The sequence below is a fragment of the Rattus norvegicus genome, chromosome 18 (assembly GCF_036323735.1).
Source record: "Rattus norvegicus strain BN/NHsdMcwi chromosome 18, GRCr8, whole genome shotgun sequence".
Classification (NCBI taxonomy): Eukaryota; Metazoa; Chordata; class Mammalia; order Rodentia; family Muridae; genus Rattus; species Rattus norvegicus.
This window is the reverse complement of record NC_086036.1, coordinates 34,235,197-34,259,699: the sequence shown is the minus strand read 5'-3', so window position 1 is coordinate 34,259,699 and position 24,503 is coordinate 34,235,197. Positions and strand designations below refer to the sequence as shown.

The window sequence follows — 24,503 nt, the reverse complement described above, 5'->3', positions numbered from 1 at the left end:
GTTGCTTGGCATTGTTGTACATATGGGGTCTCGAGCCCCTTCAAATGAGCCTACTTTCTAATCCCCTCAGTCTACTCTTTGTTCCTGTCACAAGCATTTATTGGAGCCCAACTACAAATAAGCTGGGTTTACAGCCCTTAGTAGTTTTGTTTCAGAGTCAAATCCTTTTCCCATAACCTTAGAATCAGAGACAGCGCTGATATAAGACAGGGAGCCAGTTTTGAGAAAGGAAGATAGAGAAGGAATTGAATTTCACTGGAGGGGGATGGGTCAGAAAGTGAAGACAATGTCAAGATTCTGGATTTCCCCAACAGGATACTTGGATCTAACATCTTTAAGACCAGTTTTCTTCTCGGCATACAAAATTAAGGCCCACTGTGTTTTATTTTCTCAGGGCCCTGATTCACTTTCCTGTGGTTCAGAGAGGTTAAGCAAGTTACCCAAGGTAACAACATAGGTAGAGGAGCTGTGATTTAGTCCCCACATTGACCTGCATTTGTGGCAACATTTAGAGTTGTACACACTGCTATAAATGGATTTGGAACTATTTAGTCAACACCTATTAGTCCCCAGGGGAAAAAGCATTAAGCTACACAGAAGTTTCGTATAAGTCAAAACTGCAGAATACATGTGGTTGACAACATGGGGTCTTGGGACAAGTCCAGGTTGAAATCCAAGATTCGTCGCAGAGGCTTCCCATGCCTTGGGGTCTTCTCTTACATTTTATGTGTACAGTGGACACGATTTTAACTCGTACCTCACAGTGTTGTGATGAGACAATGCTTCAAGTCATGTGACACAAACCCTCAACGATGTCTGTGTCCCTGATTCACTACTGCATAATTTTAATTAATGAGCAGGATGAGGCATGAAACATTGGGAGGGATATATACTAGATTTACAGTAACAATTATTTTTTTGCTATCATAAAGGGGACTTGAAAAAAAACCTCCTATGTCTGTTTGTTGAACAGAGAAAGATGCACATTTGTTTTAGTTGTATGCTTTTAAGTGGGTTTCTATCTAAATGGGTACAAACTTTGGAAAAGCATAAACTCTTTGTGATTGGAAACACTACCAATCTTGGTACATTTTCCCGGATTGACTGGCCTGGACAGGTTGTAGGCAGAGAGGTCTGGACTAGTCCAGGAATACCTCTGGCCGGTTGATTGCTCTTGCCTGCTTGGCCTGCTCCCCCAGTCCTTGATGCTGCCTTTTTTTACGCTCCACTTGGGAGAAAGGCCCTCCAGGCAGCCTGCATCAGGGCTGTATCCCAGTCTTCCGGGAGAGGCGCTGGACTCGGTCTGGTGTCCTTCCTAATAACTTGTGATGACTCAATGTCAGTTCACACTCCTGCCTGAAGGTGGCAGTGTTCACCCTCTAGCCCAGCAGTTCTCAACTTTCCTACGCTGCGACCCTTTAATACAGTTAGTTCCTCGTGTTGTGGTGACCCCCCCCAACCATAAAATTATTTTCGTTGCTACTTCATAACTGCAATTTTGCTACTGTTATGAATCGTAATGTAAATATCTTTGAAGATATTTGCCAGGGATTGCTAGCTACAGGAACTACTGCCAGTCAGCCTTCTCCCCAGACATGTGGCTTTCTACTCCTCAGACCCATGGATGCTCAATGGGGCGGGGCGGGGGTGAGGATGAGGTGGGGAGGGTGTACATCTTTTCCAGCATCTCTTTACTACTCTGGAGTACATCTCACCGATTTAATAACTGCCCATGAGTCTTAGTTCAACGACACACTATAACTTTGCTTTAACACAAAGACAAATGAAAAAAAGTAATTGAGAATAAAATAAAGGAGTGCACCTTTCAGTAGCAAACACTCGGGTGTACTTTATATAGACATTATGATGAAATAGATGCTGGGCTATAATAGCTAGGACTGTAACAGGACTGACAATGTTTGATTAAATGGCTGTGTATACGAGAGAGAGAGAGAGAGAGAGAGAGAGAGAGAGAGAGAGAGAGAGAGAGAGAGAGAGAGAGAGAGAGAGAGAGAGAGAGAGAGAGAGAGAAGAGTAGCCTAGGCTGGCTTGGCATAGAACGAATGAACGAACGAACTAATTAACTAACTACTAAAATGTTTCCACAAATTTCAAGAATGTCCTCTAGGGGGCACTAGCAGCCTCATTAAGAACTTGACTGCTCTGGCTGCTGCAAGCTGTGTAGAAGAGAGTTACAAGCCCTGTGGGACTGCTGGACTCATAGTATAGCCAGTTCCAAAACCTCATGCTTTAAGTTATGTATGAAATTTAGAATAGATGCTTAATTACCACTTAATAATGATGATAACAACTTGGACATGTGAACCACTTTGCCCGCTGTACACTTCTAGAGATCTGGGTACAGACCAAATACGTGTAACAAGGTTCAATGAAGTCACCATGTGGCCTATAAATGTAAACAGAGGCAGGAGTTTGAAGTGGTAGCAAATGGGTGTAAAGAGTCTCGTGAATAGCTTTACCCAGGATGACACGTCTACATGAGAAAGTAGGTTGATTAAACATTATCAAGAGTAGTTACATACTCTAGATACGTATAATCAAAATATGTAGCAGTATTTTTATTATTAAAATACTGCTACGGGAAAAGTTAAATATACTCCCCAGAGCTTGCACCTCCCTTCTGTTGGAGAACACTGGAATAGAGAAAACCTAGGGCCAGTTTTCTGCCCTCTCAGTTTTCTCTCTGGCAGGAATTGTGCCAGAAGTAAAGGAACAGAGAACAATTATTTTATTCTATTTTTTAAATTTTTGTTTTTTGAGACAGGATTTCTCTGTGTAGACCTGGCTGGCCTGGAACTCACAGAAATCTGCCTACCTCTGCTTCCCGAGTGCTGGGATTAAAGGCATGCTCCCCCCACCAACCCCCTCCGGCATGAACATGACTTTAAACAGTGGCTTATTCCCTATAAGGCACATGGCCTTTGGGACAGGGCCAGCAAATAACAGGCAAACCCTCAAGCGATGATAATGATGATGACGACGATGACAACATCATCATGGTGGTGCTGGTGGTGGTGATGATGATGACGGTGATGGTGGTGGTGGAGATGATGATGTTGATGGTGGTGGTGATGATGATGTTGATGGTGGTGTTGTTGTTGGTGGTGGTGATGACGTGATGATGGTTGTTGTTGTTATTGTTGCTACTGCTGTTGTTATTTATTTTGCAAACAGGTTCTCATGCATCCCCGGCTGGTCTCGAACTTGCTATGTAGTCAAGCATGATCTTGAGCTGCCTTCCTATCCTCCTGGCTCTACCTCCTGAACTCTGGGGTAGTAGGTGTGTACCGTTATATCCAGTTTAAAAAATACTTTATGTTCATGAAAGTGTTTTTGTTCACACATTCAGCTGTGTACCATGTGTGTGCCTGGTGGCTGCAGAAGCCAGAGGAGGGTTTTGAGCTACCACATGGGTGCTGGGAACTGAACCCAGGTCCTGTGGAAGAGTAGCCAGGGCTACTCCCAAGTCATCTCTCCCAGCCCCTCACAATCCAGTTTTATGCAGTGTGGAAATTGAGTCCAGGACGTTGAGGTAACTGGGCACACACTCTATCAACTGAGCTACATCCCCGCTCAGTGATTAATTTTTGATGAATTCTCAGATTTGGGCTTATGGTTTCTGGCAGGGCTGATTTTTTTTTCCACATTCTTGTCCACTGCCTGTCTTTGAAGTTATACATTTCTTTTTTTTTTTTTTTTTTTTTTTTTTGGTTCTTTTTTTCGGAGCTGGGGACCGAACCCAGGACCTTGACCTTCCTAGGCAAGCGCTCTACCGCTGAGCTAAATCCCCAACCCCCACTGCCTGTCTTTGAGATCCTTTACTCTCTGCTCTGACATGGGAGTTTGGCCCAAGATATGAGGACTTGTGCCAGCCCTGCTTAGAGACAATGAGGGAGAGGCATTTCAAAGCTGAGGAAGAAGGTGGCTTATCCCTGTGTCCTGGAGATATACCCAGATAAAGCAGGTGGCTCCATTTCAAAGCTAACTCTGGGCTAGCTCCCAGACAGTGCTTATAACCACTCACTAGGTAACAGCCTAGCCAGTGAGAAGCCTCACCTGATTGTGCACGACAACACTTAGTTATGGATTTCAGAACACGAAGAGGCTATGTAAAATTGTGTGTATTCCAGTTTTAGCAAACCACTTTCTCACCCTGGGAGGCCAATTTCACACCATGAGATAGAAGCCTTAAAAGTGAAAGGCATGAGCTTTGAGGTGGGACCTGTGTTAGAATAAAGACTGTTGCATAATGGCTGTGGGACCTAGCTTAGGTAACTTAACCTCTCTGGGCTGAAGTTTCCATTTCTGCCTTGGAACATGTCCATGGGAAGGCAGTCCCGGAGGAGCAGGCTCATTACAGAGGAATGGGAGTGGTAGATGCAGAGAACTTTCCTACAGGTAAACCTTTTAGGAGAGCATCTTTCAAGCTGCCTTTGCTCAGCGTTTGGTCCGAGGGAATGTAATTTCAGAAATAAAAGAGTTTTGTGGGCAGTCTATTTTTGGAAATAGTGTGTCCCCAGTGAGACTGATAAAGAACGTCAAGGCAGCGGCGAGCTTTCTGAGAACTCGTGGCAGAAAGAAATGAACTTTGCCCGGTTTCCTCTCAGGGTTTCCCACGTTTATTTCATTAGGATTATCACCCTCCCCCCAAAAACAGTCAAGTATATGGGTTGGTAAAAAATGGCGCAGGGAAAAGTTTCCCCCTCTAAGTAGTGTGATCCCCCACCCAAGTCCAGCATTTCAGATGGACTCCTCCTTAGATTTTCCTGTGAAAATGGAGATGGGGCACAGGTCATCAGGCTGTACCAAGTCACTCACATCCCTTTCTGAGAGAGCTCAGGCAACCTTGGAAGTGACTCTGAAAAGACCCAGGGGCTCAGTCTCTTGAAGGATCACTCGTGGGGGCAGGGGAGGGAGAGAGAGAGAGAGAGAGAGAGAGAGAGAGAGAGAGAGAGAGAGAGAGAGAGAGAGAACAGTAGCTTATGAGTAGGTTAAAAGGACATAATTAATTTAGAAGCCCTACCCTGATTAGAAAGGATAGCTGTGGAAAGATCACTAAAGGATAACGTTCAGACTCAGTTTGCAATAATTGTACATTTCTTTCACCAAGACACATATCTGATATAATCTCCTAAATCCCCAAATACACATAAAACAAGGCTCAGTAAATGACATCAGACAGGATAGGATAAAGATACTGTTTCTAAAAGGATTTGGATCTAAATCAAAATGCACAGAGGCAAACCTCCCTACCTGTGAATTCGTTTTGTTGAAAGCATAATTTCTGTCTCATTTTTAGTAGAAAAATTTCAAGTGTAAAAATCTGGAGCAATAGTATAACAACCAGCTACCTGGAATTATCAGTATTTCTCTATCCTTGAATCCTATATGCAAATATATTTAAATATGCATGTACCTATATTGCAGGGTTAGTTTTTCCATATTAAGTTGCAGACATCACAGCACATCGTCTTAAATATTTAAGCATGTATCTCTTACATAAAGGACATTGCCTCACACGATCACATGGTATTACCTTGCCTGAGAACATGAACAATATCTGTACTTGCACCTGGTACCCGTTCCACAGACAGATTTCCCAAGGAAACAGTCAAAGCTCATATATTGTGTTTAGTTATAGCAATTTACTCTTTGTGGAGATGGAATGCGATTTTCCTGATCTAATAACCCTTGGATGAGACTAGTGTTTGTAGGTGTCCCACAGAGCGGCTTTGCTTTGTGTGCTGCTTCCTCTTCGGTCATTTAACAAGTTCTTCTATGCCCCGTCACTCTTGTAAACCAAGAGCTAGGCTTGTACATAAGAAGGACTTAGGTCTAGACTACCTCAGAGGTGGGCTTATTCTCTCTGTCTCTCTGTCTGTCTCTCTCTGTGTCTATATTTATGTCTCTGCCTGCCTGCCTGTCCATCTCTCCCACCTCTGTGTGTGTGTGTGTGTGTGTGTGTGTGTGTGTGTGTGTATGTGTGTGTGCATCTGTGTGGAAGCCAGAGATCAACTATGGGTGTCGTTCCTCAGAGTCTCTCATTGATCTGGAGTCTACTAAGTAGGTTAGGCTGCATGGCCAGAGAGCTCCAGGGGTCTTCCCATCTTTGCTTCCCCAAGAATAGGAATTCGAATGTGCTCCATGATGCTCATCTTTTTGAATGTGGCTTGTGGGAACTGAACTCAGGTCTTCATGCTTGCAGAGTAAGTATTTTACTTAGCAAGCTATCTCTCTGACTTTGTGAACTTACCCTTCTTTCTATTCTGCTCCCACATGACTATAAGCAGGGTTTGAGATACCCCCACCCCCAATCCCCATCCACACTCTAGTTGTTCAGGACGCACATGAAGACTAAGCTGCATATATCTTAAAAGCTGTTGTCTGTATGTGGGATGTTTTCTAGCTGGGCTGCTTTGTCTGGCCTCAAGGTAAGAGGATTCGCCCAGCCTTGTAGAGACTTGATGTATCAGTCTCAGAGGAGAAGGGGAGGAGAAAGGGGGAGAGAATTGTGGGAGGGGGAACTGGAAGGGAGACAGTGGGTGGGATATAAAGTGGATAAGTAAAAATAACTAACTAACTAAATAAATAAATAAATAAATAAATGGTAAGCAGAAAAATAAAATGCTAAGGGAACCAGTCATAAGCATTCTTGCTATAGATATAATATAAGGTGATGATTATATTAATTTGCTTGGACATTTTGCATAGGACACATATACTCAAGCATAATACTGCATACTGCAAATATATACATTTCTTTTGATCGACTGTGTGTTAATAAAGCTGGAGATGTTAAAGCAAAACAACCTTTTGTGCTCTCTGTCTAGTTTGAATTCAAGCAGGAGAAAAATGGCAGAATGTCGACTGTGAGTGAATCAGTTTCCTTCTGTCAATTGCATCTGTATTTTTAAAATATGAAGCACTTCTAATATTAAACCAGCACTTGTTTACCCCAGGAATTTTAGAGAAATACAGTAAAGTGTCAAAAAAGAAAGAGAAAAAAGATCTTCACTGATCTCCCTTTTAGGTAGAACTACTAGCATTTTAATGTATCCACTCTTTTCTTTCCTACAAATTTCTATAGTAAATTATTCACTACAGAATAAAACTTAGCCATATTTTCCAACTTAATTTTTAACAAAAATATTTTCCATATTATTTCAAACTTTTTATAAATTTCTAAAATGAATTGCATGGTCTTTCATATTGTGAAATTCTTACTGTTGAAAATTTAAGGTTTTTTTTTTTCTGGGTATAAGTAGTGTCATGGAGAATATCTTTACCTAGATAAATATTTCTCTCCTTTGAAAATTATTTCCTCAGGAGAAATTATTAGGCTGAAAGGAATGGATTTTTAGAATTTATTTTCTGCCTGATTATCACAGTAAGGCGAGTTTATCATTGGCATGTAAAATATAATAAAACTGGGAAAGAAAAAAGTGTTCCGCATCCTCTGCCTAGAGGCGGATATTAGCGTTTTGACATGATTTCTTCTGATATAGGCAGTTATTTTCTTCCTTAGTAAGACTCAAGGGTAGGAACATTTTTAAGATTTTCGATAATGCTGCCAAGGTTGTTTTCAAGCCTTTGGTTTATTCTTCTGGAAGTGTATGAGTTGCAGTCATTCTGAAAACACAAACATCTAAAACTTGTCAAGTGAGCTTGTTCATTTCCAAACTCTCTACACCTTTGCTGTGACTCACTGAAAGTTCATAAGCCTGCCGAGAAAGGGTGAGAAAAAAGTCCCGGACAAATATTACTTAGAAAACTGATTTCGGGTTTTGAGCTGATTGAAATCCTTGTTTCTGGAAGGTTGTCCTTGTTAATGTTGGCCATTGTGGAGCATTTGGACATGCTTGGTTGTGAGGTAGCTAGGGAGATCAGGTCACTGGTTTGACTTGACCGAGACTGGCTACTGGTCACTTACAAATACAGGACATAAGGAAATGGTAGTTTATTAGGGGTCTCCAGAGTGTGATGTACATGCCCATTAATATCTCTCTATACATCGGAGGATGCAAACAGGACTGATGCAGACTTGGGGTCCACCAAGCTTTCCCAGAGGATGAAAAATTATGATCCTGGACTCCTGCAATTTGTTGTACATCTGGGCCAGCGTCCAAGTGAGGAATATGTCTTCTAATGCCAGGATGAAAAAAGTCTCCCCCTCCCTCTTCCTCTCCCCCTCCCTCTCCCCTCCCCTCCTTTTCCCCCTCCCCCTCCCTCTCCCTCTCCCTCTCCCTCTCTTGTTCTGTTCTCCCACCTAGTTCTTGAAGCAATTACAGGTTGTGGTTTGCCTAGGAGTTCTCTCTATTTTGATGCTAATTCCACTCCCGCAAGGAGGGCTGCCTAGTCAAGTACTCAGGACTCAGGTGACCTTATCAGAAACTCTCATTTAATTTGTAAAATAAAGGCAAGAGTGATTTGGGCAGGGGGAAGAGAAGTGGAGAGAGAGGAAGAGGGGGAGAAGAGGGAGTCGTCAGAGAAGGAGAAGCTGGAGACATGGCATAGAAAAGGTGCAAGTGATGAGGGATTTGAGAGCTGGGAATAGGATTGTGGATCTGCCCAATCTAGGCGCTAGCTTGTATTCATATTAATTGAGTTGTGTTTTCTTTGTGCAGGCCCATTCAGGTTGGAGAAGTTACTGTAACAAATTGGCGCCCAACCTATCCATTAGAACCCAACTAACCTGAGATAAAAGTTTACTTCCCTTTCACCCCAGAATTGGGCTCTGGTAGAGATCTAGGCAGGAGTACTGGTGGATTTAAAGTTGATTGGGTCTGAGGGGTCTATGGAGAACTGCAGAGAGGCTCCCTGCCCCAAACCCCAGACAGAGAGCTACAGTCAAGATTATTGTGTTGTGTGTTCTTTTATTTGAGGGTTTGAGTGTAGGAAAGTGTGCGGCTGGGATGTGTTTCCGCCAAGATATCTAGCAGATATCTTGGGACACCGCGGTGTGGACCTAGGCGGGTAAAAGACCAACAATACTCTTTTTTATTTTTATATTTTTACAACAACAATTACACTTGTTACCTGGTTACAGGTGCTGTTTTGGGAGTCTGGTGGAACTTTTAGGAGGTAAGACAAGGCTGGTGGAAGTAAGTCACTATCACTAGTGGAAGGTTTCTAGTTCTGGCAACTGTCTGCTTCCTCTTCATTTCCATATGGACAGCTACTGCCACCACAGCCTTGCTGCTCTGGACTAAGCCATTCCAACATGGCTTCTATGTTCTGATGGACTAGAATTATAAACCCAAACCAAACCTTCCCACCCTTAAGTCACCTCTACACCTAAGGCTCGGGAAATAACGGGGAAGAGAGGGTCAGAGAGTTTGCTGTGAGGTTGTGTCTCTTAGGAATATCAAAAGTTACACTCTGAAATCTCACCCATAAGTGTGATCTGAACAAGGAACTATAGGTAACTGAGGAAAACTGGGAACAGGAGAGATGGTCTTCCCCGGGGTAAAGCACACCAGTTGATTGTCCAGTACCAAACAGCCAGATCTGAAGTCGTGATTTAGTAGCATTATATGGACTTAACAGATTATGTTTAGGATTATATAATGTATGAGAGAGAGAGAGAGAGAGAGAGAGAGAGAGAGAGAGAGAGAGAGCATAGAAGTGGCTGAGAAGCATGAAACCTCAGCTTGTACAAGTGAGTAAAGCGTCCCAGCTCTTCAGACTTAAACCAGACCCATAGGCCCAACTCACAGACCCTGCTTTTCCAATCCGTCTTGTATTCTCATCTCAGAGAGTACTCCATTTCTAGAATAGCCATGGGGGACCCATCAGTGGACACTTTACCCGCTAAGCACGAGGTTGCCATTTCACATGGGGCAGGTAGGTCTGTTTTCTATAGACTTGTAGATCTGTTTGGAGAACCCACACTTCAGGCTTCTCCGATATTCCTCACAATTACTACCTCAGAGATGGGAATTTGTTAAGTTTACTAGGCTGTAGGAGCTATTGATACAGTTGCAAATGAGGACTTCCTTTTTATCTTAAGTGCTCTGAGTATTTTGCTTCTGTGGCACATGTGTGCAGTGCCTGTGGAGGCCAGAAGAGTGCATCAAAGTTCCGGGAACTGCACTTAAGATGGCTGTCAGCCACCACATGTGCTTTTAGAGTCACGTGGGCATGTATTTGAGTCTCCTTGTTAGATTATAGTTACTTTTGGTAACGATAACAAGGTAATTGCTAATTGATCAAATGTCCAATTTTACCGAGTTGGTCCTCAATCATTGTAATAAATGTATTCATCCCCAGAGTTAGGGTGAAGTTAGGTGTATGCGTAAGACCAGGCAGAGAACTCATCTTCTCCTCCATTCCATCCACTCACATAGCCATGATCACCTGCGTTTCCATGAGGTCTATCAATATTTAATGTGTGGGTGTCAGTTGCTGTAATTGAGCATTCTCCAGAACCTATTTGAATTAATCATATGCAGGGGGAGAGAAAATAAGATGCCTTTTTCTCAGAGCCTGATTCCACTGGCTACTTGGAGGCCTGGAAACTTGAGTGTGAACTTTCTGCTGATGGAGAACTCCGAGAAGAAACTGAATCAGAAGAGCGACGACAAACCCAGAAAAGTACGGTTTAAAATCTCCTCTTCCTACAGTGGCCGAGTGTTGAAGCAGGTTTTTGAGGACGGGCAAGAATTAGAATCACCCAAAGAAGAATATCCTCACAGTTTTCTCCAGGAGGCCCTTGAGCCAATGGATGGTGTCTATGGGTCCGGGGAAGTCCCCAAGCCCCAGCTGTACTCCCCCAAGCTGACTGCTCAGAGAATCAGCGTGTTCAGAGACAGCAGCGCCTACACTCTGGCCGGCAGCCAGCCCCTGTTCAACGACTATAAGGCGAATGACCATAAGGTTGGTATTGTGTGAGGTTATGACCTTCTAGGTTAGGCTCCCTCCTTGGAATATGTCTAGATAAATGCCGAAGTGCTTCAGATGTGTCTCTTGCTCACGTTCAGCCACCGGCCAGAGCTTTAGGTGCGTCAAATGGGGAGCCGTTATTAGAATAATATTTCTCGGATAAAAATAACACGCGAGTTGACTACCCATTGGAAAGCGCAATAAGCATAAACGGCATTCAGATTCCATCCAGGGTAATACACAGTAATTGGGTCTTTGGCTGAGTTTCCTCAGTGTGTAAATTAAATAGAGGCGCAATGGTTTTCGGGTTGCTCAGCTGCCGTTTTATGGAATTATGCAGCAGTAGGTCATTTCGTTTCCTGAAAGAATTGAATATTGGAAGGCGCCCGTTTTGCTCCAGCCAATTACTCAGCTGTAGTTTATCCATGTCTTGTTTTTTTCTCCTTATCACTTTCCTACTGCCTGCCTTTTTAAATTGTTAGTCTATTTATTTAGTTTTGCCTTCCCAACGCTCATTAATACGAATGCTGTGTAGCTGGGGTCCTCGGAAGAAATAGTGAAAAGCAAATCAAACGGAGGTAGTGTTGCTTAGGGAAGAAGTTTGAACTAATAGTTCAATGGCACATGCTCTCCCTGCAGGTTTCCTTAGCTCCTCTGGCACCACAGATAATCAAAAGTCCATGCAGGATTTCTATTTTGAGCTAAAACAACCTGGGAAGTGCTCACTGATTTCCAGAATCTTAGGGCCTGGTCATGCACTATGGTTGTGGAAGTATAAATGTTATTTCTTTTAAAGAGGCCATGTAATTATGTAATGTATCTAAGTTATTAATGGTAACTATACCACAGTATGTCCTCATCTATGAAGGGTTTTATTCAGATAATTGTTTTAAATCTTTTTTTTTTGTTAGTTTCCTGAGAAAAATGGACGTGGCAGGTAAGTGTTTTGTGGTTGGCAAAAGGATAATCGTAGGCATATCTAGTATTACCAAAACTAGTACCAGGTTTCATGTTTGTATTGAGAAGTTGAGAGTGAATAATCCCTTATACTGATGGAATGCCTTAGGTGTTATACGGACCCCTCATGGATTATCTTCTACGTCCACGTCATGTTCTTTTCCTTACCAAACTCTCAAGGAGAAAGACAGATATGATCTTGTTTCTACTTTGTAAATGAGGAAATTTATGTGCACAGTTGATAAAGGGCCCACACATCATTATAGGGACCTAAGGAGCTGAGTCAGACTGGGAATCTGGACCCTCTAGTTTCCCTTACTTTAATCTCTATGGAACATCCCCTTTTAACAAAGAATATCATTACATAGTAATGATGACATTGATGATGGCGGTAATATTAGCCATTTATTCATGGCCTAGGTACTCAGCAATGCATTGTGCTTACAATAGTGCTTTGTAGCTGTATCTTAGTTGGAAGTTGAGAACCAACGAACACATAATGCAAACAAGCCATGATAGATGATTTAAGCTACTTCATAACTCACACGCCAACTTTGGCACATGTTAGAATGATTTGACATAGATGTACAAGACCACGCTACAGCACAGTATTCCAGATGCCATGCTGAAGCTGGGACTCCTGTTTGCCTCATTATATCCTGTTTTCTCTGTTGTTTTATCAACTGCCAGAGCCTAGTTTTGCTATGAGTGTGACAGGGACCTGCATGGATGTGTGCGGCACACATGGTGAAACAATTCACAATGTTATTCATGCAAAATAAGGAAACCAGAGCTGGAGTTAATGATCCCTACTAGCAGGTGGAGCTGAAAATTAACCCTTCATGAATGCTGTCTATAATAGTGCCATAGGCCGTAGTTGGGTGCAGTGATTCACTTAAGAGTTTGGAGCTTAGCCAAGTATTTATACGCCACTATTCACAGAAATTCTCAATCAGTTAGAGGTGGAAGCAGCTTGACTGTTCGGCAGTTGCTGAATGACTGGGCAGAAGTAGTACATGCACATAACGGGATATTCTGATATCTTAGGGAAATTTGACATACTTCTGCATGGATGAAGCTTGAACACATTAGGCTAAATGAAATAAGCCATGCATAAGGAGGCAAACCTGTACCATTGCAGCTGCTCAGTGAACTTAGACTGTTCAAATCAATAGAGACGAAAGGAATATGGCGGTTGTCAGGCTAGGGGTAGAGAAGAAGTTGTTACTGTTTCTGGACTCAGCATCTCACTTTGGGAAGATGAAGTTTTAGAGAGAAATATTGTACAATGTGAATATCAGGGAGCTCTACACTTATAAATGGTTAAAAGAGTAAATTGCATTTTATGTGTATCATACTCTTAATTGAATAATAAAAACAAACCATGGGCTCTGATACCTGTCAATGTCCAGTTCTATCCACTCCTGTGGGAGTTTGGACAAAGTATGTAACTTTGTTGAACCTCAATGTCATCATCTTCGTCTGAGAATAACACAAGTCTTCTTAGGAGGGCCATAGATGGTTAGGGTTGATAATGCCTGCCATGTGCGTGGCATCCTGAATGGTTAGCAGGTGGTACCCATGACTGCAGAGGTGAACACAGTTTAAGGAAGTGTTTAGTCTTTTATTTTATGTGGCAGGCACAAAAGGTGATACTAGATTTAAAAGTGTGCCAAGGAACCAAAACCTACTGAATGTGTAGGGCTTGTGAAACTGAACAGGGAAAGGAAGGGAGATAACACTTACTGAACATCCAATATATACTTGTATTAAGTGATCTCATAATTTCAATGAGAAAGAATTTTTCATGTTGGGAAAACGGACATTTACAGGGATAAAATAATGTGTCCGTCTAGCATAGTTGTCAAGTAACATTGGAATAAAATTTGAATTGGAGCTGGGCTGTAGTGGCATACACCTTTACTTCCAGGACTTGGGTGTTGGGGCAGGGGCCGGAGTAGGGCAGAGTCAGGTGGATCTCTGAGTTCTAGGCCAGTCTGATCTACAGAATGAGTTCTAGAACAGCCAGAAGTACATAGAAACCTTGTCACAAAAAATAAAAAAACCCCACAATAATAGTAGACAACAGTAAAATAATAATAATAATAATAATAATAATAATAATAATAATAATAATAGATAGGATTTCGCTGACTCCAAAGCCCATTAAATTTCTAGTACCTAACAAGGCTACTCTGTGTCTGGATAAGTGTCTCTAGGTATGTGGCTACAGAAACCAGAATATTTTCAGATACTTTCCCACATAAGCTGCCATTTTGACTGTTCACAAGAAGCTAAAAGATTCTTGGCTCCATTCAGTCCTCTATAATACAAGAGAGGATTTTTCCTTGCAGGCAGTTAGATGTAACCAGACCATGTAAACTTTAGCTATGTCCAGAGAGTTTGCTCAGACACAAGGGAGAATCTGGCTGGCACGTGGACTAAAACCAAGCACACATGCAGAATGGCTTTGACCGTCCATCTTTGGAGTAAAAGTATTTACTACTTTAGATATTGACTGATATCTTAGATATTGACTGGTTTGGGGGCAGGGAGTTGAGGCTGGTGATCACTCATTCTTTGAGCTTACTGAAAGTTGAGTCTTCCAAGAGAAGAAACCAAGAGTCCTGGACAGTGGAGGCTTCCTAGTAACTGAACCTTTTGGCTATTACAGGAAGTAGAAACAGAACCTTCCAAAAGTACCACCATCCTTATCTCCTGATGTCAGAAACTGATAGTCCAGAGTGCGAAATGGGAATCCAGTGTGCATAAAACAAAAGGAAATGGAATCTGCTACAGGATCGCCTGAAGAGGGAGGAAAGAGGGCCAGACAGGAAGCCTGGGCTCAAGTATTCATTGAAACCCCCATGGCTGTTTACAGCAGTCTGAACGTTGAATTCTTGCTCACGCTAGATTCTGACTGAATACTTTAAATATTAGAGTGGGGCATCATCTAAGTAGACTGTGGTTATCCAGTTCTAGAATCAAGAAACATATTTTATGCTGAGGTATTTTGTTGTAAAGCTTGAGTTGATGTACACTACCAAAAAGTTTTAATAACAACAGTGACGACATTTACGTTTGCAAATCACCACGAGCGTCTGCAAATCGCTCTTTTTTCTGTATGTTTCATACCACCTTCCGTTCTGAGAAGACGCCGTTATCCTGAGGTACTAGCGTCAAAGTATGTAACCATGTGGGTATTGCTAAGCCCAAGAGAGCTGCGGAAGGGCCCTGGAACTTGGTGTCTTAAGTATTAATCCCTATTTAGGGAGGCATGAGGCAGGATCTTTCTGTGTAGCCCTGTTCTGGAACTCCCTCTGTAGATCAGGCTAGCCTTGAACTCACAGAGATCCACCTGCCTCTGCCTCCAAAGTGCTGGGATTGAAGGCATTTGCCACCACTACACAGCTAGCATTAACCCTTATACTACTGAATTTGACAATGTTGGAAGCTCCCCACCTGAGTAATGTGTGGCAGGATCCAGGAGTTTCAGCATATCTACGTACTACTAGTGTGGTAGTACACTGAAATTTTGCATTTAAGGAACTAGCTTGTCTGTGGGAATGCCTACCAGCTAGATCTCAAGACGTATACAGATGATCAAAATAGAGTTCATCAGAGTTTGTGATTGCCCTCTATCTTGTAACTAGTGGATGTCAGAACTGGAATCCAAGGCTGTTTGCATCCAAGATGTGTAACTTGGCAGAACTCTGTGTTCCTGATCAAGTGGTACCTGAATATTGCCTCTTCTGGTTGATTTTTCCCTCTTCCTCCTCTTCCTCCTTCTCCTTCCCCCTTCTTCCTCTTCTTCCTCCTCCTCCTCCTCTTCATCATCCTCCTTCTTCTCCAGCATTCTCAGATTCTCAGACTCCTTTTCTCCTCCTCCTCCTCCTCCTCCTCCTCCTTCTCCTCCTCCTCCTCCTCCTCCTCCTCCTCCTCCTCTTCTTCTTCTTCTTCTTCTTCTTCTTCTTCTTCTTCTTCTTCTTCTTCTTCTTCTTCTTCTTCTCCTCCTCCTTCTCCTCCTCCTCCTCCTCCTCCTCCTCCTCCTCCTCCTCCTCCTCCTCCTCCTCCTCCTCCTTCTTCTTCTTCTTCTTCTTCTTCTTCTTCTTCTTCTGTCTTCATCTTCGTCTTCCCTCTTCTCCTTCTTGTTTCCCCTCTTCTTCCTGGGCTTTCTGAACCCAAGGTTTCAAATGTGCTAGGCAAGCTCCCTGCCACTGAACTACAACCTTACAGCCCTGCCTTCCATCTCCCTCTTTAGTGAACTATAGCATTGCCCATTTATTTCATAAGCAAAGCATTAACACATGGTAAATCCATAGAATGAGACATTAGATAATAACAATGATCATTTAGAAGTACACTGACATAAAACATTCCATATTATTCTAATAAAAATGGATAATGACAAGGTATATTTATTGATGCATTGAATATATATATACATATATATATATTTGGTTTATATTGAGATCTATTTGGGAGGAAAGGAATGCTTGTGAATAGTGCAGTATAAAAATATTAGCTTTTGAGGGCCAGGCATGAATGGTGTGTGCCTTTAATACAAGCCTTTGAGAACAGACGCAGGTGGATCTCAATGAGTTTGAGGTCTGCTGGTTTACATCATGAGTTCCAGACCAGCCAAGGTTACATAGTGATACCATGTAAAAAAGAGAAAGTGAGAAATGAAGAATGAAAGGAAGAAAGGAAGGAAAGAAAGAGAGAGAGGAAGAAAGAAAGGAAGGAAAGAAAGCAATTGCATGTGTTTTAGTGTCTGGAGAGAAGGCTGAATGGTTAAGAGCACTGACTGAATGGTTAAGAGCACTGGCTGAATGGTTAAGAGCACTGGCTGAATGGTTAAGAGCACTGGTTGAATGGTTAAGAGCACTTGCTGAATGGTTAAGAGCACTGGCTGAATGGTTAAGAGCACTGGGTGAATGGTTAAGAGCACTGGGTGAATGGTTAAGAGCACTTGCTGAATGGTTAAGAGCACTGGCTGAATGGTTAAGAGCACTGGCTGAATGGTTAAGAGCACTGGCTGAATGGTTAAGAGCACTTGCTGAATGGTTAAGAGCACTGGCTGAATGGTTAAAAGCACTGGCTGAATGGTTAAGAACACTGGCTGAATGGTTAAGAGCACTGGCTGAATGGTTAAGAGCACTGGCTGAACGGTTAGAGCACTGGTTGCTTTTGCAGAGGGCCCAAGCTTGGTTCCCAGTGCCCACGTGATGCTCATGGCCATCCAGAACTCCAGTTCTGGTGTGTTCAATGCCCTCATTTGATCTCTGTAGGCACCAAACATATGTGAGGTGTACATACATATGTGTAGGCAAAACACTGTTACACTTAAAGTAAAATGAATGAATCTAGAATTTTAAAAAAGATCTTCGGTTTGAATCCCAGCCACAGCTCTCGAGTCAGTGATAACCTTAGTGAGATACTTGACCCCATTGAGACTTAGTCTTTGCCTGTAAAGAGTGCAAGTCATAGCATTTACTTCATAGGGATGTTTGGTAGGGAAGGGATGTCAGTAAAATGCTTATCATGACACCTGATATATAGTGTTCAATAAGCAGTGCTAATGTTATCTATGCATAGACAAATAGAGAAATCTTTGCATGGTCCTAAAGTGTCCTTTCGCCTGTGCCCAGGCCTTCACTGACTATCCTGGGGAATAGTGGGAATAGGGACTTTTAGAGTCCTACCCTCTTAGTGGTCCAGCCTTCCTTAGTTCTTATCCTCAGCAAGAAGGAGAGACCCTTCTTACTTTTAGAAAGAACCTTGGAACCTTCTTTAGAAAGAAACCTTGGGGTGGGATGAATCACAGTTTTGACAGGTGCAAAGCCCTTCTGTTATTTCTTGGTATGGGGGATCAGGTGGGTACGGGGCATCAGGTGGGGTACAGGGCATCAGGTGGGGTATGGGGCATCAGGTGGGGTATGGGGCATCAGGTGGGGTACGGGGCATCAGGTGGGGTATGGGGCATCAGGTGGGGTATGGGGATCAGGCAGGTTCTGCAATGTTTGGTGCTGGCTGATGCTACTCTGTTTCTCTAGCCTCCGCCAATTATAGACTTTGGGAAGATAATCATCTACACCAACAACCTGAAAATCATCCGAACTCCGATGGACAAAAGGGACTTCATGAGGAAAATCCTCCAAAAGGAAGAGGTGGCTGAAGAAGAGTCTCTGATGATCACAGGGGAAAATGATGGAGACAGGGAGCAGAACAGCAGCCCCCTGCCGGAGACAGACCGCACATTTCTCCACAGTCAGCACACACAGGTGCGTCTGTGCTGCTCTTCCCCTCAGGCTGGCCCTGCAGCCATGGCCTGCAGATTGCTCTGCTCCTGCATCACCTCTCTAAACACTTTTGAATAACAACACTTATAAAATCTGTTAAAGTGTGAGGGGATTTTTAACATCCATTGGATTGTAATGGCGTAGTATTGGCATAAGCGACTTAATTTCATATTTTAAATATGTATTTTTAAATTTTTGGATGACCTCTTTCCCATGTGATTAGGAATATTAGGTTTTACCGTGAGAATGAATACTGAGTTTTAGAGATGAAGAAAGAATCTGTTCTAGTTTGTTTGTTTGTTTGTTTGTTTGTTTATTTATTTATTTATTTATTTATTTATTTATTTATTTATATATGTGTGTATGTGTCCAAGACAGGATCTATAGCTCAAGTTGGCCTCAAACCCCTTATGTAGCTGAGGATGATCTTGACCGTCTATCTCTTGCCTCTACTCCCCAGAGTTTTTGGGATTATAGATATATAATAGATAGTGAGTTATGTGCCACTAACCCGGGATTGTATGATGCTGGCATTGAACCAGGGCTTCCTGCACGGTAGGCCAGCACTTTACCCACTGAGCTTCATCACTGGCCCCAACTCTGCCTCCTTCTTATGGGTTCACTTGTGCCTCTATTAGTGGCCTGGGACTTAGTCTACACCCAGTGAAGATCCTGTAAAGTCTTGTGTCGATTAGAAGATTAGGTTGAGTTGAAACTGATATCGTTTGTAAACCCACAAGCCCGGGTACCTGGGGACTGCAACTTTCTGCAATATACTAAGAGTGAATGATTGAGTCAGATGCTGCTGTCATCACTGATCATCATGCTTCAGGGTCCCTTAGATGTAAAATTAGTTTCTGTGGGACTCACCCCACTACTCCATGATGGATTGGAAAACAGAAGGGCTTTGGAGAACCTAAGTGATGTCCCTGCCCTTTGAGGATGAAGGTAAAGAGAACAAGGTCATGCTTAGATTTGAGTGGTGACCTTAGGCTAAGGCACCAAGTCTTTCTACTCTCTCTCATTTCTCTGCCTTGCATGGATGCCTAACTCTCCACATCACCTCTTAAAAATCCAGCTTCTCTCTTCCTCCCTCGCCAGAACACAAGCCTCATCAACTCTATTAAAAGGCTACTGAAATTTGGTTCCCAGCTACCCTTTGGACTGATGCAAATGCTTTTGAAACAAGAATCTCTGTTGCTGTCAACCCCTGTTAGCATTCCTTCCACTAGAACATAGGCCTCTTAGACTCCAGAAAAAGGCTCCTGGAGCATGTTTCTCATCTATCTACCCATTGGGCTGATTCACAGCAGAATGTTAATACTTTTGAAATGAGCTTCTCTGTTTCTGTCATTCCTTTCTTAAGCCTTCCAACCCCTCAAAGCATTCTGTGGTGTTACACTGCTTGAGATAAGACCAGATCTCTTTATTTTAGAGAGCCCCAGGGAGTGACTTGCACCTTCCTATTTCTTTCTCTTCTGGGTGGAGAGGAGAATTCCTCCAAGTTACAACAACAGAGAGTATTTTAGAAAGCCCTGGCTTGCCTGATCAGTGCTAGCCTCTCTGGCTTTATCTGGTACATATTTCTTACTGGGCCTTTGCTCCCTCTCCTGCTCCACTGCCCACCAGTCCATCTCTCACAGGGACTTTGCACTCTCTTGATGGAAGCAGATCCCTTCTTCATGCAATGTCTCCAAGGTCTTCCATCCACTCGTCTTTAGCTCTTGAATTCTCAATGGAGTTTTGTCCTTCAGAAGTGTCTTGATAGTTCCCACGAGGACAGCATCCTCAGAATAGACCCACCAGGGTCTTAAACAGCTCTTCACAGCTCGACTTTCCTTTCACCTTTGTGACCGTTTATGTTCGTTCATGTTCAGTTTATGTGACCGAATGTTCGTTCATGCCTACCGGGATCTGATCTCCACAGAGATAGAAGCTGTGTTCACGCTGGGTGCAACATTGCAGTTCCCAGGTCCAAGGGTCTCCCTGTCATATAATTGATGCTCAGTAAATATTGTTTAGCTGTGTGTGGAAAACATACTGGAATTTAAAACCCAGTGTCAACTGGTAAGAAATAACCCACTGTTTCTTATCATCATCTAAAAGATGTAGAGCCTAGCATGCATGCCAGCAGGCAAACAGCCAGGACCTTGTGAACACCACCTTTCCTCTTTAGATTTCTTCAGTTCCATTATTTCTTCTACTCTCTTGTAACTTGGAGGAACTCCCCTCTCCACCCAGAAGAGAAAGAAACAGGAAGGGGCAGGTCAATCCCAAAGTCTAAAAGAAAAAGCAACAGCAGGCCCCACGTGACAATTACCTTTCGATTCAATTCGGAAGAATCCTGGTCTTCTTTTTCTGTAGTGCTGTAAATGAGGGCAGTGTGTAGCAGAAGGTTGATGGGAAAGGTTGTGCTTCCCTTGTCTGCCCTTTAAACTCTGTTTTAAATTGATATTTGTGTGTTCAATCCCTCATGCAATAAATGCCCAGACAAGTTCTATTCTAAAAGAAGGGGTCAAAGAGCATCAAGGAAGTCCTTCTGACTAAGAGACACTTTGCTCTGCTCTGTGGAACTGGGAAGAGAGAGCCTGATGAAAGAGTGGGGGCAAGGCCGAGAATGGGGCCACCTTGAACCTCTATCAACTCTCAAAGCAAAGCCCAAGAGTAATGGAGGTGAGCCTCAGAGGCATGTGCAAGAGGGAGGACCCTGGCCCTGTGTTTGGTGGGTTTATAATCGCCAACCTCTGGGCACTTTAGTGCTTCCTGTGACCTCATCTTTGAGAAAGTAGGATAAGATGATGATAACAGCAGCAGCAGCAGCAGCAGCAGCAGCAGCAGCAGCAGCAGCAGCAGCAGCAGCAGCAGCTACCGATTTCATAAGGCTCAGCTACCATTCTCTGTTTGTACATACAATAGTTCATTTCATTCTCATGTGGACACCTTGGAGTATTCACAACTGTATTCCAACAGTCTTACTCTGCAGACAGGGAAACTGAGGCTAAGAGAAGTCAAGTAACCTGCCAGAGGTCACTAGAGACAACAGTCAAATTTAGGTCCATGTACCAGTGTCATGATCACAGGCACTTTGTTCTGCACAATCTGGTCTTGGGCTGGTCGCTGTCTTTAGAGCTTGCATGTTTTCAGGGAGCATGGCCCCTTTTCCTTGGTCATAAAGGGAGTAGGAAAAGGATTGAAAGGTTCTGTTTCTTGTCAGGGTCTTAGGAAGGCTCAGTGGAGTAGAAGACTTTCTGGCAGGGGGCAGCCATGGGTGGGACTCCTGGCAAGGGAGAATTTGTGGGTAAGTCTGTCAGGAGACAGCTGAACAGCTGACCTCTGGAAACAGATGATTTGGCCAGGCTGTGTAGACATGTCTCAGGATGAGGGCCTGAAGCTCTGTGAAAGCTTTCAGGTAGGCTCTGTGGAATCAGTAGCTCTACTGTTTAGGTAAAAAAAAAAATTATATCTGCTAAGGGTATGTGCTGTATCATCAGGATTTATCAGGAGGACAAGTGTTGGTTAAAAGGGTTCTCCAAGCTTTCTGTTTTCTCTGTTGTTTCATTTTTTTTTACTTCTTCTGAGATGGTCAGGATGATAGGAAACTCAGTTGGACTGCTTTGACTGGAAAGAGCATCTCACAAGAATGGGTGAATTTGTGCCAGCATTGCTGGGACCTGGGCTGGAAAAGTGGGTGCGGGAGAACCTGAGATGGATGTGAGAGGATGTCTAGAAGGTGAACTGGACAGTGCTCATTACGAGGTTCACCAGGCATCAGTCTGGGTTGCAGCCAACTCCTCAGGAGATTCAGGTTTTGAAGAGCGTGAAATGGTTGATTTCTGTGAGAGACTTCAGTCTGTCTCAAGACATAGTCGAGGGCCATTTTCTGGAAACAGGAGACTTAGCTAAGAAAGAAAGTGACTTCTATGGGGAGCTTAGGCTATATAGGAGGAGAGAGACTGCATTTCCATGTGATACCTCACTTAGTATTGCAGAACTCAGAGGGTAGGCATTACCAGTCCTGTTTCATAGAGAGAACAGGGAGGCTAAGCAGAGGGCCCCAGCTGTACTGTCCTCACCAAACACTAGCTTCCAGTCTCGTCTGCTGATGCCACAGTCCAGAGCTTTTTTTTATTGAGAATGTCATATACACATATAATACGCTTTTTTCCTTTTGAGACAGGGTTTCACTATATATAGCTCTGTTTGGCCGGAAACATGCTATGCATGCCACACTGGCCTTGAACTCTGCCTGCCTTTGCCTCCTAAGTGCTGGGATTAAATGTGTGTGTATTTGCCCAGCCATGCATAAAGTGTTTTGATAGAATCCACTCTTCATTCTCCACCCATTTCCAGTTCCATACTCACCCATTTCCCCTCCCTGATTCAGATGCTTTCTCTCTTAAAGAAGACAGCACTGAGTTGATTTAGTAACACCGGTAAGTGCATGGGTGTAGGACTATACCGAAACACAGGAAGGCTTTCAAGGGTCAAGTCCCCGAAGAAAACTGACTCCCCTTTCTCCAGCAGCCATCAGTTGCCAGAAACTTCTCAGATAGGAGTGAGACTTCATGAGCCTTCTTGTCCATCACAGCCCAGGGCTTTTAATCATTACGCCTAACACAGTTCTTAAAGAGAATAAAGTATTACAAGAGCTCAGAGCTAATCCATTCACTCGCTGAGCCTGCCAGTTGCAGACACCATTCCTTCATGAGCACCTGACGTTGGGTAGCTACAGCAAGGGCTATATGTACAGTCATAAAGACCATGGGTTCTGGTGTTCAGTCCCAAGGGATCAGAGTCTGCCCCCTCCCTTCTTCCAGGCTGTATGTCTGATATTGTCATATAGTGTCTCAATATGAAGGGAAGCACCTGCTTTCCTTGAGTGCCTGCTAAGGTTCGTCACACGGGCTTGTTACTCTACTTGTCAGGGAGAAAAAGTCATGTCAGATGGGAACAAGAATGGTTAAGAGCAGAAAGTTGCAGAATGCCAGATGTGATGGCAGATGTACTCGATAGCATTCATCTAAGAAGTCTGATAAAATTGCTGTCCTGTGTCCTGGCCATCTCCCTCATTAGCATTTGTGGGAAACATTTCCTCCAATTCTGCTCCAGGCTTTGCCAAGACCCAGTACTGCTTTGATTTCCCAGAGAATGGTGGACATTAACCACTCACTGGTCTAACTGAAGTCTGACTTGTCTCTTGCAGGATGGGTTGGTCCCTGAGGATAACTGTCTCCACTGCCAGGGGTCCGGCATTGCCACCTGTTCTCTGTGCCACGGCAGCAAGTTCTCAATGCTGGCTAACAGATTCAAGGAGTCCTATCGGGCCCTCCGGTGCCCTGCCTGCAACGAGAACGGCCTGCAACCTTGCCGAATTTGCAGCCCATAGCTTGTAGCCCTGGCTCTCCTGTGTGTCTTTCTCGTACTCTCTCATGACGCTACTCCTGATAAACCACCCTGCTCCCTCCTGCCTCTCTCAGAAAGGGAGCCTCCTGCAGCTGCAATCACTCCTACCACTAGCGAATCTCAAATAATTTGATGACATTTTGTGAAGTTGGTAACATCTCTACGCGTGCCTGAGTAACAGGGGCATTTTTGAATTAGAACCTGCTTTGAAACAGGTTCCAAAATTATCCTTCCAGGAACATGTGCATGCATCTCACTTGATTTAGCTCAGTCTTCCCCTTGTGCCAGCGAACAAATAACTAAATGTACACTCCAGGCAGCAGGTTGAAGTCATTTTCTGGGCCGGGAGCTATTTTGCAAAATTATGCGGTCAGAAAGGAATAAAGAAGTAGATTTCCAATGAACCAAATTCCTGTTTCTTATAACGCATCTGAAATTGTCGTTGGTAAAATTGAAATTTCTAATGAAGCAGAAGAGGGAAGCGGGTAGTCAACACTGGATGCTCTCACAGGCCTCTGCAAGCAAAACGGGATGCTCATTCCAGAGACGGACAAGCTGAGAGGGCCTTCTTCCTGTGAGGCTGCTCCTGTGTGGCACGGTTCTGGCACTTACTGGGCAGGCAGGGAGCTGCACTCCCACATGGTAGAATGCTTCTGTGTGCCTCTAACTGGCGAGGTTATAAGCCAGGCCAAAGCCATTGGGACAAGGTTGGTGCTCGAGCACGTTATCTGTAATAAGATTTCTGCCAGCTCCACAGTCAATTAGCAAACAGACAGGTCTATTTTAAGACTAAGATCTAGCCAGCGGCTCTTTAGAAGGACAGCAGGTGTTTCAGGCTTATCTACGCCAACTCTCAAAGAGAAGAACCAAAAGGTCTCGTAGCTAGATATTGTTTCTACAGCCCACGAATGAGCATGTGAAGGGTGACTATTCCCTCTT

General features: G+C 43.5%; 1 protein-coding gene across 1 annotated transcript; it reads left to right on the top strand.

Annotated features, from left to right (window-relative positions):
- Positions 1–10,560: 10,560 nt before the first annotated feature.
- Positions 10,561–23,966, top strand: Grxcr2 (glutaredoxin and cysteine rich domain containing 2). The gene is made up of 3 exons (NM_001191078.1): positions 10,561–10,896; positions 17,916–18,143; positions 23,365–23,966. The coding sequence occupies exons 1-3, from the start codon at positions 10,561–10,563 to the stop codon at positions 23,545–23,547; spliced, it is 747 nt and encodes a 248-aa protein (NP_001178007.1). The 3' UTR covers positions 23,548–23,966.
- The last annotated feature ends 537 nt before the right edge of the window (positions 23,967–24,503 follow it).